Here is a 15679-nt window from a genome sequence, read left to right on the forward strand (position 1 = left end):
CCATATCCATTACACCACGGCGACCTTGGATTTATTTGTGTATACATATTTTTACTACAGACGCACAACATTTATAGCAAAAAGTAAGCATTAAGTGAAATTTATACTCTCAGATACGAGCTTCATAACCAGATTTGATCGTATTAATTGTAATATCTTATTTCGTTAAAATGTGGAAAAAGATGTGCCATTGGTATGTAAGATTACAAAGATAGGCAAATTACATGTGGCCTTAAAAGTATAAATATATAAAAACAACTTTTATTAAAAAGGTATTCCACACAATATAAGCCATCACAATAAATAACACTACACAACAAATCAAAGGCAATTATATTATAATTCAAGAACCCAATTTTGTCTTTTCAATGTATTCCACTGGTAAAGGACATGTTTTTTTTTATTTCTGGTAGTTAAATATTAGCTTTTGTAGACATTTAAACAAATGAACATTAAATTGGGGGAAATTTTAAGACACGTTTTATTATATCAGTTTTTTGGGCGGACAACTTCATTACAAGGAATACCAAAAAGGTTCCATTTCGATAAGATTTTGTTTTCAGAGGAACGTACTTTGTCTACTTTATTTTATTGATATTTCAAATTGCCATTCACGATCATGACTCTGCACATTTCATGATCGGAACAAAAAGTATAGGCCATATAATTTTTTTAATAAATCAGATAAAAATGCTGTTTTAAGGATTCGATTCATAGACCCGGTCAACATATAATATGCCGCTTACTGCATGTTCGACTTTGAGTAAGCAACCCATTAATTGTCATTTCTTTAATGGAATAAATACGGCAACACTTTTGTCGATGTATGCTTTTGTCGGTATCAACTTATCATAACAAACTATTGAAACGAAGTATAATCTCTATCAAGGCAATGACAATACAATCTTTCAAACAACGAGTATACATTTCAAACAACGAGTATATATACATCATATTTGTCCACTCAGTGTAGAACGATTAAATATTTGTAGACTATTTAAAATTAACAAGTGCATGCATTATAATAAAGCTTATGCTGGTATGAAGAACACATTAATGGCGCCTTTTTATAAATTTTGGCATGTTTTGAAGTGTGTCATTAAATGCTTTATAATGATTAATGTACACATTTGATCTAAAAAGCTCCAGTTAAAAATCAAGAATAAAGTTAAAAAAGGAACCCTCAACAGGGCTCGAACCACAGACCCCTGGAGTCCTTGAGTAAAAGCCTACAACTAAGACCACTCGGCCATCTGTGTTCATACAATAAAGAATGTATTTTATACTATATATAAGCAATCCTCGTAGTTTCACAAAATATAAAGACAACAACAGAACTCTCCCAATTTTTCAATCGTTTTGCGATGCAACGCTTTATGATTTTCAGGTTTTTAAATCGTCAAAAGCTGCATGTAATGGCTATTGTAGAGCATGGTATATCTTCAGTATTACTGTTTCCTCACACATATCATAACTAAAACGAGAATTTGTGAATCTGAAACAATTTGTGTTAATTTTGTCAATTTACCAAAACGTGAAAAGGCCCTTAAAGTCAATTAAGAATCAGCAAAGTACAGATGACAAATATTTACGTTTTGTTAATAATTTTATACAAATAACCGATCAACTGCATTTCTGAATAAATGCATCTACCATTAATCAAACGTGCATCATCATATTTGATTTATAAATTGATCTAATTAGTGAATTCGAACTCGTTAAAAAGCGCAGGTACTATTCAAACCGAAAGGATTTTCTTTGTTTTCCTTTTAGTATGATGATTTAATGTTATATACAACCGCAAGCGTATCGTCGTTCACTTTTCCAATAAACAACTCAAACTCAACAGTGTCGAGACTACACTCATTAGGCTCTACTTCACAACTGCAAATGACGCACGGTGTCATGCGAAGCACATACTAACACGAAGCACGGATTTATTGACCGGTAATCAACTATCATTTGAGCTTTCGTCTTTAATTTTCAGGCGCTCTTTTTGAAGAAGCGGATGTTGACGCATTTCCTCCTGATCGACCTTGATCTGCCTTTGCAGTTCCAGTCACTCCGTTGATGGTACAATCCACCTTCGCGAACACCGCATGGACCTATTTGGGAAAATAATACCCCGTAAACATATTGTTTGAAATTACCACAACGTGAACATAATTAAAAAAAGAACACTTCGTGAAACTTTAACTTGAAACGACTGGTAGACAATTTATCTATCTGATATAGGGTACTATATAACAAAACACTTTTATGTTGTAAAATGATTCGATCGATAGTTTTAAACGGCGTTTCGACCCTGAGAACGGTACACACAAAAATAGAAAGAAGACATGTTTTAAACGCGGGTGATTTTCTTTGCATTTACGTCTTAAACGCCATGTGACAAGCTTCTGTGATTTAAGTGTTTCTAAATACATACAAATCATGTTTAAATATCAGCTTTATTTGTTTACATGCTGATTATTAAATCCCAGGATTGTGTTCAACAAAGGCTGTGGTTCTCCAGATATCACTTTCAGGTAGCCAGCCAGGCAACAGTCATACGTCGTTTTTCTTATGCGTTTTTCAATGCTGACGTATTTAAAATAAAATCTATATTTTTATAATTCTAACTTCAAGTAGCCGCAAGTGCAACTATACCATAATGATTATTTCTAACAAAACTGTCATATTCATGTACACAAATAAACGAAGCGAAATGAAGGTAAATTAATTACCTTAGGAATGAACACAAACAGCTGTGTAAGTGTCGTGCCGAAAACCAGAAACCCGGATGTTATTCCATAGAGCAGAACCACCTGGTTTTCAAGGACCAATGAAAGCGTTAGCCCGACGGCGCTTAGGATGACAACGTTGTAAAGGCAAAGGCTAATTTGGTGGGAGTCGTTCAGAGCTGCTATTGTTACCTGAAATTCGTAGACATAAATACAACTTGAGCTGCAATAGGGCGAAACCTTTTATTTAAATAACCTATTTGCAAAACAACTCAAAATACCATATAACAAATATTCTATCAATTTCGTCATTGTATCGCATTTACATTGCAATACCGTGCAATACAAAAGTCCAATAGAATGCATCATTGTATAATAAGAACACGGTGATTAAGTCAAATGTTAACTATTTTACTAATTGCAAAAAGAGATGTATAATCGAACTATAATTTTAAAAACACATCTTAAACATAAAATTAACAATAGTTAAATCAAACGTTCAAATCTCGAAATAATATAAGTGCAACATGATAAAGTCGATTGCATACATGACGTGTTTCCCATGCAAGAAAAGCACCAAACGTCAGCATCATTCCTTCAATGATGAAGATGGTCCATTCAAAGTACGTAGATTGTTTTGAGATGCACGTGTGCACGAAGAAACGCACTTCCTCGTCATTGCCGACTACGTCTTTCTGTGAAATGTAATACACACGGTAATATAGAGGCGAGAAGACAGACATTGTTTCTACAAAAAAAGAGTTATTGGCATTTATTTAGGCTTGGTAGTTGTCAATTAATAAACAGCCTTTTGGATATGATAATGCACAAATGTGTGTCATTAATTTCCTTGGCTATATACTATATTAATTTCAAGTAAATTACCAATCGGTGTATCGTCAATCATTTATTTAATATAGACAAGAATAATATGCTTAGAATATTTTGTACACACATACCACACTAGGGTACACACATACCACACTAGGGTACACACATACTACACTAGGGTACACCCATACCATACTAGGGTACACACATACCACACTAGTGTACACACATAACGCAATGGTGTACATATTTAACACTCTCGTATATACGAATAGCACAATAGTGTACACACATATCACACTAGTTTACACACAAAACACTAAGATGTACACGCATGGCACAAAAGTTTAGACACCTACTTCGAAACAAATATCTATGTACAAGCAATCTAAATAATAGTTTGATTGGTTTGATGGCATATGATTTACGGAACATGTTAAAGAAAACGAAAACAGACACTAATGTTGTGTCAAGTGCAACCGAAAATAATATCATAAATATAATATGACATTGTTTTAAAATCGAAGATAGATCATTCATTGAAATATTCGGTAGGTTAAATATTTTTATCATTTTAATTAACGAGTAATACGATGAAAACATTGTTACAAGCGGCGCATTACGACTTATCATGAATGGAAAGATGATCGTTTTTATCTGATGTTTTGTTTAAATCGCTGAGATGCATTATTTTGATTGGAGAACTACGCGGGAAACATAACTTCGTTACGTCAACAACAGCTATCGTTAAAAAATATTAAGTCCGGCATTCTTATGGATCCTCCTTTTATCTTGTATTAATTTGGGTATATATTCATATGTGTTTAGAGTTAAACAATGAAAACAAGAAAACTCTTTAATCAGCATATAATCCGTTATTAAATCAGTGAAATATATGTATAAATCAAAGAAATGCATAACGCAATATCTGTTTATTCAGTGGTCGATTCAGAGATACAATGGATCAAAAACCAAAAGTACATTATACTAAGTAAGGATAAATTAATGTAAAACGTACGTTAAATTTGTGAATTTCTCTCTTGTGGTACACATTACCTGATTTTCCAGTTCATATGGCTTCACCTCAAATGGACTAAAGATCTGCCACACAATTAGAATCGCTGTCAACAACAGCACGAGTACAGCAATGATAGCAAGGAGTTGAATGTCCTTGATGGTCTGAAAAGGTATCAAAAGCAACATTTCTAGCCTATTATCAAGAAAAGTGGAAAGTATTTGATATGTTTCATCATGCTCATGTTTGGAGAAACCTGTGAGCAAGGAGAACAAGGCTAACATGTGACACACAATCTCGACATGGTTGAAAGTATTGGAAACATATGTCAACATTAAATGATGTTACAGACGAGTCTTGCTAGTTGCTCTCTTATGACATACGGCCTATAACTATGCCATTGAGCTTGGGACGACAAGAGATATATATCTTACAAGTGAAATCCTGTCTCCACATGGCGAACAACGTATTCGACCAATTATTAAAATTTGAAATTTAATTGTGACCTCTCTGTATAGCGTTAACAGTGTTGCTAGGAAGACGGGTAACACACCTAACACGCCGTCTCCATACTGAGATAATTGGTAGAAAACTATCTTAAAATAGCATGAGATAATTGGTAGAAAACTATCTTAAAATAGCATGAGATAATTGGTAGAAAACTATCTTAAAATAGCATGAGATAATTGGTAGAAAACTATCTTAAAATAGCATGAGATAATTGGTAGAAAACTATCTTAAAATAGCATGAGATAATTGGTAGAAAACTATCTTAAAATAGCATGAGATAATTGATAGAAAACTATCTTAAAATAGCATGAGATAATTGGTAGAAAACTATCTTACAATAGAATGAGATAATTGGTAGAAAACTATCTTACAATAGCATGAGATAATAGGTAGAAAACTATCTTAAAATAGCATGAGATAATTGGTAGAAAACTATCTTACAATAGCATAAGATAATTGGTAGATAACTATCTTACAATAGCATGAGATAATTGGTAGAAAACTATCTTACAATAGCATGATGAATGATGATCCTAATGTCCAGACAATGCTGAACATTTTGACCATTGAGTTGTACAATGTGACCTGGATCTTTGAGTTGAAGAAATAGCCGAAACGCACGTCATACTGTTAAGACATGTTTGAAATGTGTGGTTCTTTAAAAGTGCATGATGAGTGATGGTCTGGAACAGCTGGTGAATGTCCACATATTTGGCATTTGTCATGTATGTGTTTAAAGCAAGGAGACGGCTATGAACGAAATGCCATATCTTCGTGATGAATAATGATGTAAACTTCTTGCACAATGAATTATGACGTGGTAGTCGACCATTGTGATTGCTTGATCGAGCTTTCCGGAAGAAGAATCGACCATTGAATGAAGTATGTATTTATCTGATTACATACATATACTATTTCTGTGATGGCAAATACGTGTTAAAAAATGCATTTGCCAAAATAAACTTGATATTTGTCTATTCGACAGTGAAAACACAATATTCGTTTTAAGAACAAAAATTCAATTGATTTAAAACCCTTATTTTCTAACATAGCGTTCTGCTATTCGGGCTGTAATAATACACAGGTCAAGGTCAGTACAGTAAATGTGCTTGTTACAACGAACCTTTCAACATTTTGAAATGTTAAATGTGTAGGAACAGCACCATACAGTCATAACAATTGTTTTTGTCTTACGTATTATTTAGTGGTTAATAACCAATATTTGTATTAACGTTGTATAAGTTTAAAACCATAGACCGAGCAGTTTTGTTGCATGCACCTACCCTTTTCAAGAGTTTTTTGTTTGTGAAAATGCGGTAGACACGCCACGTTTTGGTGAAAAGCGCACCGAACGTTATGGTGAATCCAAGGCAAAAGCAAACAACTCTTGCCTGAAAAGAGAAACACACAAATCCCGTTAACCACAGTAGCACAGCCTGATGCAAAACTGTTAAGATCACGTCATGTTTGATATAACAGAACATAAAAAATGTAAACAAGCAAAGTCGTTGAATTGATATCATCCGTCAAATAAATTCTGTGTATGTATGGATGCAAATCCATTAATATACAGCATGATTCTAAGTAAATAATTTAGTGTAGTGTAATTGTTTATATGCATCGAAATTCTCCTCATGTATACCTTTAAAAACATGAAGTTTCATGTTGTATCCGAGATATAGCCCTGAGAAGTAACATTATACACACACAAAACAGGGCAGTGACTTTTTTTAAGAAAGTCTAGGGTAATGATATGTGCAAGGCAATTATCTATAAATCTTAACAGCCGTGAAGTTTCATGTAAAAATATTGTATCGTATCTGAAAGCCCTGCACAATTACATCATACAAAACAACAACACGGTAATAATTCTTGTTTACGAAAGTTCTTAACATTGTTGAATTCTTAACAATGGCTTTTCTCATAATTGATATCAATAAATCCACGCAGTTTCATGTTGAAAACTTGTATGGTATATGCGATATGGACCTTAAAAGTAGCATCGTACACAACATACAGAGGATTATTACTCTTTATAAAGAAAGTGAAGGGTTATGGTCTTATGCAGGACACTTTCCCGCATTGATATACATACACTCATTAAGTTTCATGTTGATGTCTTATATATACTTTCTGAGATATAGTCCAGAAAAGTTTGTGACAGACGGACGGACGGACGGACTTACGGACGGTTGGACTGAAGGATTGACAGACTGCCAACGCCAATTCTGTATCCCACAGCCTTTTGTGAGGGCTTAAAAGAAGGAATCTGATCTGAAGAAGCCAAATTGGTCGGACAATAAATCTAAATTGAAAGAATATTGCATCTAGCAAATCATTCGTTTCATCTAAAAAAAATAATAAGGTTTTGTTCAAACCTGATTATTTTTAATACTGTAAAAAACAAATGCCAGATTCTTCCATGGAAAAAGTCAGCAATATTCCAGCGTTCACACTCACCTTTCTTTTAAAAGAAGTTCCGAGAAATTTAGAGGTGTTTTTGTAAGAAATTTATAACATATTTAAAAGTCGACTTATGTTTGTTTACAACTTTTACACAAAGAAAACTTAAAATAGCAAGGACAATCTTGATTTAAGACTTTTCCTGACCGCGATTCAAACGCGGTTTCTTCGCAGTAAAAGTTAATCCTATGGTACAGGATCTGATTGACATCGAAGAAAGCATGGAATTTGAACCTGCGTGTTTTTTAAAACGATTTTTATGACAATATTTGTCAAAAACGTTATATAAGCTTAATTTTTGTTTCAATCTTAATCGATTATTATCCAAATTAGATACTTTATTTGAAACTCTGCTCTAAGTCAGGAGCATTATTTCATTTGTCTAAATATAATGGATGCATTATGTTTTAGATTAATGTACAATTATTAGAAAATTGTCCTTTTGTACGAAATTTAAAATAATGTTTACTTTATGTGAAACAATATCGTAGCAAATAGTAGGTTCAGTTCTTTCACCAGCTTTTGTAGTGGGATCAGTGCCCAGAACATTGCCAAAACTGTTAATAAAAATGCATGTTCAATACACAGTACAGGTGAATACAAAAGGCAATATTTGTTTACATTCATAAGGTCACAACAATAAACAATTTTCAAAGATGCAATCAATTAGTAACGTATTCAAATAGAAAGCAGTTTGAACAGAGTTTTGAATTGAGCGCTACGTTTGGAGTATTATTATCATGATTTTAAATGGTGTGTTTTGGTTATTACTACGACCACATGTAGTGGGGCCAATCTTTCACGGCAAATGACCAAGATAAAGCTTTATACCTGGCATGTGGCTATGGTAATATTTTCTGTTGGTCTGATGAAAACTGTGACGTAACACAAAACGCACCCAAGTAAGAGCACGTTGTTGATGTTTGGTGAAGAAAGCTTCACAAATCTGAAATCGAAAACTGTATTTACATATATAGGATCTTGCATGAGTGGTCGTTTTGTATTGAATTTATTAAACGAGTCATCTAAAAAAAGATATAGACGAGGCTTGTCGAGTTTCTATCTTTATTTAGATGACCACGAATCTAAGATTCTATTTATAACATGACCAACAAATTTTCTTTTTATTTTATGCTCTTTTCACCGTTTATTCACATTTTTAGAGTTTAACTGAATGATTTCGCTTGAATGATGACGTCATTTCGTCACAAAAATAACGTAATTACACAGTTATATGACTAGCGTAATAACACCCGTGTAATTATCAAAATTGAGCATTACTTTATTTCACTCCTGGAGCGTAGGTCATGTTAAAATAGATATATAATATATGATTAAGTAGATGCATATTGACTTACATAGGTATTCAAATATAAACGCTCACATAGACATCAGCCGACTGTCTATAATTACCGGAGTAACTCGACTTTGTTTCAAAACTGTTAAGGACACGAATCGTTAGTTCATAAACAATCAAACATATGTTAACGTGTATATCGAATTTATAAATGAGCCTTGTTCTGAGAAAACTGGGCTTAATGCATTTGCGTAAAGTGTCGTTCCAGATAAGCATTAGCAGTTCGCAGAGGTTAATCACGGACGACACTTTCCGCTTTTATGGTATGTTTTGCTTAAAGGAAGTTTCTTCTGCACGAAAAACCAGTTAAGGCGGAAAGTGTCGTCCCTGATTAGCCTGCGTGGACTGCACAGGCTAATCTGGGACGACACTTTACGCACATGCATTATGCCCAGTTTTCTCATAACGCGACTCAAATATACTTTATGCACATTCGTTACCTGTTTGTCCTGTAGCAGATGTTGAAAGACAGAAACAGAATGGCAATTAGGATCCCAAGACTTGACAACACACTTAGTGTGATGTACAGGGAGGGTGGGATGACTATCTCCTTGCGAGTTACGAACGTTGAATCTCGAGGGACCTTGTTGTCTAAAAATATTTTGAAACAACTTATTTTATAATTTAACAAGTTGCCAAATATGTGTACGTGAAACTACCAGAAACGGCATATATTTATTGTCCCCTACCGGTGAAACCGGAGGGAACTTATGGTTTGCGCTCTGTGTGTCCGTGAGTCTGTCTGTCAGTCAGTCTGTCACACTTTTCTTGATCCTGCGATTATTTAAAAAATAAATCATATTTTTTCATGAAACTTGAAATATGGATAGATGGCAATATGGAGATTATGCACGTTATTTCATTTTGTTCATACTATACGTCACAAATTGTGTTTTCTATGGCAACAAATATTTTAAAAATCTGACAATGGTGGAGTTTCACCGGTAGGGGACCAAATTGCTTGACAATAGTCTTGTTTAGGAATAAAACGTCAAATTCAAATTGTATTCAAAAACTATATTAATACAAATTGTATTCAAAAACTATATACCGTGTAAAAATTGCGAGTAACAATAGTTAAGGTGTGCTATTGGCTAAACTTACATGTTATACACTCAAAACGTCAACTCTCGTCTTATTTAATGTTACGGAACCGTATATCTCTCTTCAGCATTTGCAAAAATACACAAATGGATTCAAGTTACCGGGAAAACAATGCCGATAAAAGAAACCTTAATATGGGTCGGGATAAGGGAGTAGTTTTTAACTTTCTTTTTGAGACTGCTTTAATGTTTGATGTTGTCAATTTGAATATAATAATTATGTTATGAGAAAAGTATGACAACAGCTTAGACACACTGTCGAGACCCCAAATCATATAACTAAACACTTTTTACTGTTGACAAATATCAACATTGTTGCTACTAAACCATGTAACATAATCGATGATCCATATCGAGTAGGCACCAAATCGACAATATGTGAAATTAATAAGAAATGTTTATTACATATATGTGTACGTCTTGTTACTAATGTAAGGTTAAGTGTATGTTTATATTGACATTTGTAAAGGCAGTGACCCAATTACTTTTGGTGGTATATTTAATATATTGATTGTGTCGTATTATGTTGATAATGATATGTTGATCATACGATAATGCTACAGCAATGTTTCTCTCCTTAGTCTCCTAATTTTTATCTTAAACGCATCAGTTGTATCACTATTGTAATATATCCTACAATGTATGACAGCCGTAAAAAAATTAAATCGTGTTTGTTAAGAATTTAAATATTCTCAAGAAACGATTATTAACAACCTTTATTGAATGCATTGACCGACGACTTGAATAGTTACGTAGTGATGGTTCAATTTCACATTATTTTCCATTTGACAAGAAAGTTGACATACTTTTATTTGCTATTCGTTCAAGTTAAAATATATAAGTTAAATTAACATAGGTAAAACCGTATTTAGACACCATCCGGAAACGTCATTTTGTATCTAATGAGCCCATGTAAACACATATCTCAGATTAAAAAAAAAATCAATAGATCTTTTCATGTTTTCCTTAGTATCCAGCATACTAACGTGTATGATGATCGGTCGATATGTTTCCCAAAAATCGTGAAGCCACGAAACGGACAACGGATAGACAACCCGATATCCGGCCAACGCAGGTGCCAAACTACGTATCCAACTGTTTGAAGGCAATACTGTTAGACAGTTATTGACAGTATTATTAAAAGACGCGCCTATAGATTTAATTCACGTCTTTTGTACAAAAGTGAGACGTTAATAAACTGTTATGTCTGTCAAGGATATTTAAATGTTTGTTATTTAAATATGTTTAACAAATCGTTAGTCACGCTGAACAAATTATATTGCTTGTAGCAAACTATTTTTCTTTAAAAGATATAAAAAAATAATAATAAAATAGTCACCCAATTAAAGGGACGGAGTAGTGTAATTGTCCGTACATAGACGCAATTATCATCTAGCATGTCACAAATTTTACCAAGAAACATATTATTAAGTCATTATTCGGATAAAAGAAAATGTCAATTATGACTGCGTGCTGCCAGGCGCAGAACGTGCGCATTCGATTCGAATAATGAGACAATATTTAGATTCATTTAAAAATCAATGTTATCAGAATTATCACAATTAGTATCAGGAGAAACGTTCTTATTAACTCACGTAGACAGATAGATAGATTTATTTCGGAGATAGCATACATACTCACAATGCATTGAAACAACATGTACATAAAACAATATGAAGTAAAAACAATCATAATTGAAAAGTACATGCATAGAATGCACTATGGCATGCACACTAACGCCAAGGATTACACAAAAAAGAGCAATATCCCTTATTTTCATTGCGGTCCTTGATTGTTGGTGGCACGACATAGAGAGGCACTAGTAATAAATTAATACTAAATACACGTACTATGTTAATAATAATAAATACATGACATATAATACTGAGATTCAGATCAACGGACACAAATGTATCAATTATGATCGTCATATCACCGATAAATTTGGATGGATTAAAAATTTAAGGTTACTACAACAAACAAAAATTTAAAAGTCACATTAAGTATGAATGTATTATTAATCCGAAAAGATAAGACATTGGGAAAGGAAAATGTAAACATTTAACAGCATAGCATAGCAACTTAAAATATATTAAAAGACTCTGTTTAAAAGATGTTGTTTGATTGCAGATTTAAAACTGGACAATAATGTCATCTGGGTTATAAAAGATGGTAGTTTATTCCACAATGTGCAACCCAAGTAACTGAAGGACCTCTTCCCATTTCCTTTAACCGTTGGTACAGAGAAAGCACCTTTATAACTTAATCTGGTATGATGGGAATGGACAGAATTCTGGGGAATACGTGAACTTTTGTGTAAGGCATGTTGCAAAAAAGAAGTATATGAAAAAACATAAAACACAACACAAAACAAAAAATACATATTGGGTTACCGAATTGCAACGATCGATGCAACGCATTTAAAGCTACTGAAAGGTGGACCGAACCTTAAACGCAGTCGAGCATAAATCGCAAAATTAATAACAAGTTTTTTACCACGCCCGCAAAACCGTCACGGACCATTGTTTATGCCCAATTAATTAAGATATTAAGCCTCATTAGCCGTCGATATGCACTGGCGCTGATAGAGATGTACCCGTTTTTTAGTATGAACGCTGGAAGAGGACAGCAAAATAGTACACAAATGAACGCGTTCACCTGTACTCGGAGTACAAATATACGATAACATCGACATCTTCAAACAGTAACGATGATGATTCATAATTAATGAAATAAAATAGCTTATTACAAATTTAACAAATTTACAAGAATACAAAACGATTACCTGTAACACAATTCTTGATTGTAAATATATATTGCTTTTTCATTTGAATTCGTACCCTGGGGGTGAAGAGCTCAATATCTTTAATAGGTGGACCATATTTTTATACAAAAACCGTACGGACCTATGTTATAATCAGAGTAAAATATAATGTTAATACTTCCGCAACGAGTCAAAAAGATATGTGCGAAGAGTTCACACGTTTTCACATTCATATACATTTGTATTCATTTTCTGTCTTCAAAAGCGCATTTTTGAGACCTTTGATTTTTATTTATTATTTGGAAAATGTGAGGTTTGATCACTTTTAACTCGAATGCTTTCAATTAACATTTCCGCAGTGGGGATCCCAGGTTTAATAATCGAATGTTTGCAATCGGTGTCCTGCTATACAAGTAGTTACGAACAAGAATTTCTCTTCGGATAGAGTTTCTGGAGGTTATCGTTTAACAAAAAAATCATTTATAGGGCTGCCAATTAATCATTTGTTTGACTGTTTGCATACCTTTGATAGCAGTCTTTTTCGGAAATTCGATTTTAAGAAGTCTATTATGACTTCATGAGTTTTAAATATATGTTGCATGTTGTATACTTTGTTTTGTTGTCATATGCTTTATTTCGCAGGGCTTTCGATTGAAAAATAACAAATGGTAAGAAGACAATTGAAAACCGTGTATACATTACTAAGTTCATTTTACAAAGTACCTTTTAACATCGTCATACCACTCGATAGATGGCCATTATTACTTAACGTATGATTATTGATATTAATTAGTATGTATAAACTAAGCTACCTTTCCATTGCAAGGCACCGGGTATCCATTCGAATCCCTTCGGATCAGTATCTTGTCGATAATACCCAATATTTATTCTTTTTCCACCTGAAAATGGCAAGACTAAAGCATAATAACAGCAGCTCTTGAATAAAGCTCTTGAATAAAGTAGACAACTATCACTTGCCGTCTTATTTATTACATCAAAAAGCGTGTTATCAATACTATGGATTAATACGTTTGTATTAATGAATTTACATTTTAAAGGGATGGTCAACACGATTGCTATATATCACGAAAAAAGAAAAGTTATTTAATACCGCATTTTTTTACAATTATTAGTTTATATTGATTAAAATATCACAACTGGTTTATTACATTACTTAAAAAATGTTGTTAAGTTTTCATATGTTCAGTATATTTGTTACTAAAATTTTACTGAGTATGTCTACCAGGTAATTTGGAGAGTTATGTTGTTGTCGTTATATTTTGTGCAAATATGAGGATGCTTTTATAAAGTATAAAAAACAACGCTGATTGTATGACCATGGCTGACCGAGTGGTCTACATGGGAGATTTTTTTTACTCTTTTCAGTTCAGGACTCCAGGGGTCAGTGGTTCGAGCCTTGTTTAGGGTTGTTTTTTTTTTCATTTTATTCTTGATTTTTTTACTGGAGATTTTTAGATCCAATGTTTAAATTTATCAATATAAAGCATTTAATGACGGTATTTTAGAACTTATCTTTGTTCGTCAATCTGGTTGACTGCCCCTTTAAACTTGATTGCTTTCTAATGTCAGGATGTTCTTGACCGACATAAAGTCGTATATGATATGAAGGAGAAACATTCCTTTAAAACACAAATGTTCAAACATGATCTGAAAATGAAAAACATTAATACGTTTTCATCCCATTTCAATGTAATTACACGCCATTTAGGTTTTGCTTTATTTACAACAGCCAATATCCGTGACACTTCACATTCACTCAAAACTTAACCCATGTATGCATAGCGTCTAGAAAATAAATGTATTAAATACTGCGACCTTGTATGCGTTGCAGCAATATGTTTTTGTCTGGGTCCGCACCACCTTTGGCAAATGATATTCTTCCAGACATGCCGATGATACTCTGGTTTTCCATGCATTGAAATACGATCTCGCCGATGTCCGAATCCTTGTAGGTGAAGTCACCAATTGTCTTAGGGTGCCCTGCAATGGTGCATATGTTTATTTTTATTAAATAAAAGAATTTTTACCAAATAGTAACGCATGTTTATTATTTGATTTTTAGAGACACAAAACTTTTATTTTAAGGCATATGCTAATCAGCATGTCAACACCTTATATCGTCAGTCCAATGACTTCTGTAGAAATATTTCATCGAAAGTCCAGTGGTGATCAACAATAATACAGTAACTAGCTTTAGCAATGTGCTAGCGTTCAGCAGGGATAAACCATTTTATTTAGTTAACCCATTTATGCCTAGCGTTTAGAAAAAAGGCATTGGCAAACAGCGTAGACCCTGATGAGACGCCGCAGTATGCAGCGTCTCATCTAGGTCTGCGCTGTTTGCTTAACGGAATTTCTGTAGGTTATATTTCAAATATAGAAATAAATATACTAGACATCCCTAATTTTGGATATAAAATGATCAGATTTTGAAGGATTGGAGAGTCCACTTGGCATAAATGGGTTAAAATGGTTTCGAGAGCCATTCAGTCAATTCATATTTGACCATATGTTGTTAAGCGACAGTATACCCTAATGCTATACTTATATGAGACGCGTTCTGAGAAAACTGGGCATAATGCATGTACGTAAAGTGTCGTCCCAGATTAGCCTTCCAAGTACGACACTTTCCGCTTTTATGCCATTTTTCGTTTAAATAAAATCCAATTACGGCAGAAAGTGTCGTCCCTAATTTGCCTGTGCGGACTGCACAGGCTAATCTGGGACGACACTTTACGCACAAGAATTATGCCCAGTTAAGCAGAAGCGATGCCAGGTCCATAACGAGCGATAATATATGTAAATGTACCTATACGTCTGAGCGTTTTGTCCGCGCAGTCCAGTGGCAATGTAGACATCCAAATATGGTCGTAGGCCACGCCCAAAGTGAAC

At 33.7% G+C, this 15679-nt stretch overlaps 1 protein-coding gene across 1 annotated transcript; it reads right to left on the reverse strand.

Annotated features, from left to right (window-relative positions):
* Positions 1 to 889: 889 nt before the first annotated feature.
* Positions 890 to 14768, reverse strand: LOC127882390 (gamma-aminobutyric acid type B receptor subunit 2-like). The gene is made up of 9 exons (XM_052430989.1): positions 14603 to 14768; positions 13579 to 13665; positions 9340 to 9490; positions 8374 to 8488; positions 6363 to 6470; positions 4611 to 4733; positions 3272 to 3418; positions 2727 to 2915; positions 890 to 2105 (listed from the first exon to the last, which is right to left on the reverse strand). Exons 1-9 carry the CDS (start codon positions 14697 to 14699, stop codon positions 1977 to 1979), a joined length of 1146 nt encoding a protein of 381 aa, XP_052286949.1. The 5' UTR covers positions 14700 to 14768; the 3' UTR covers positions 890 to 1976.
* Positions 14769 to 15679: the final 911 nt, after the last annotated feature.

The sequence above is a fragment of the Dreissena polymorpha genome, chromosome 5, assembly GCF_020536995.1.
Source record: "Dreissena polymorpha isolate Duluth1 chromosome 5, UMN_Dpol_1.0, whole genome shotgun sequence".
Taxonomy (NCBI): Eukaryota; Metazoa; Mollusca; class Bivalvia; order Myida; family Dreissenidae; genus Dreissena; species Dreissena polymorpha.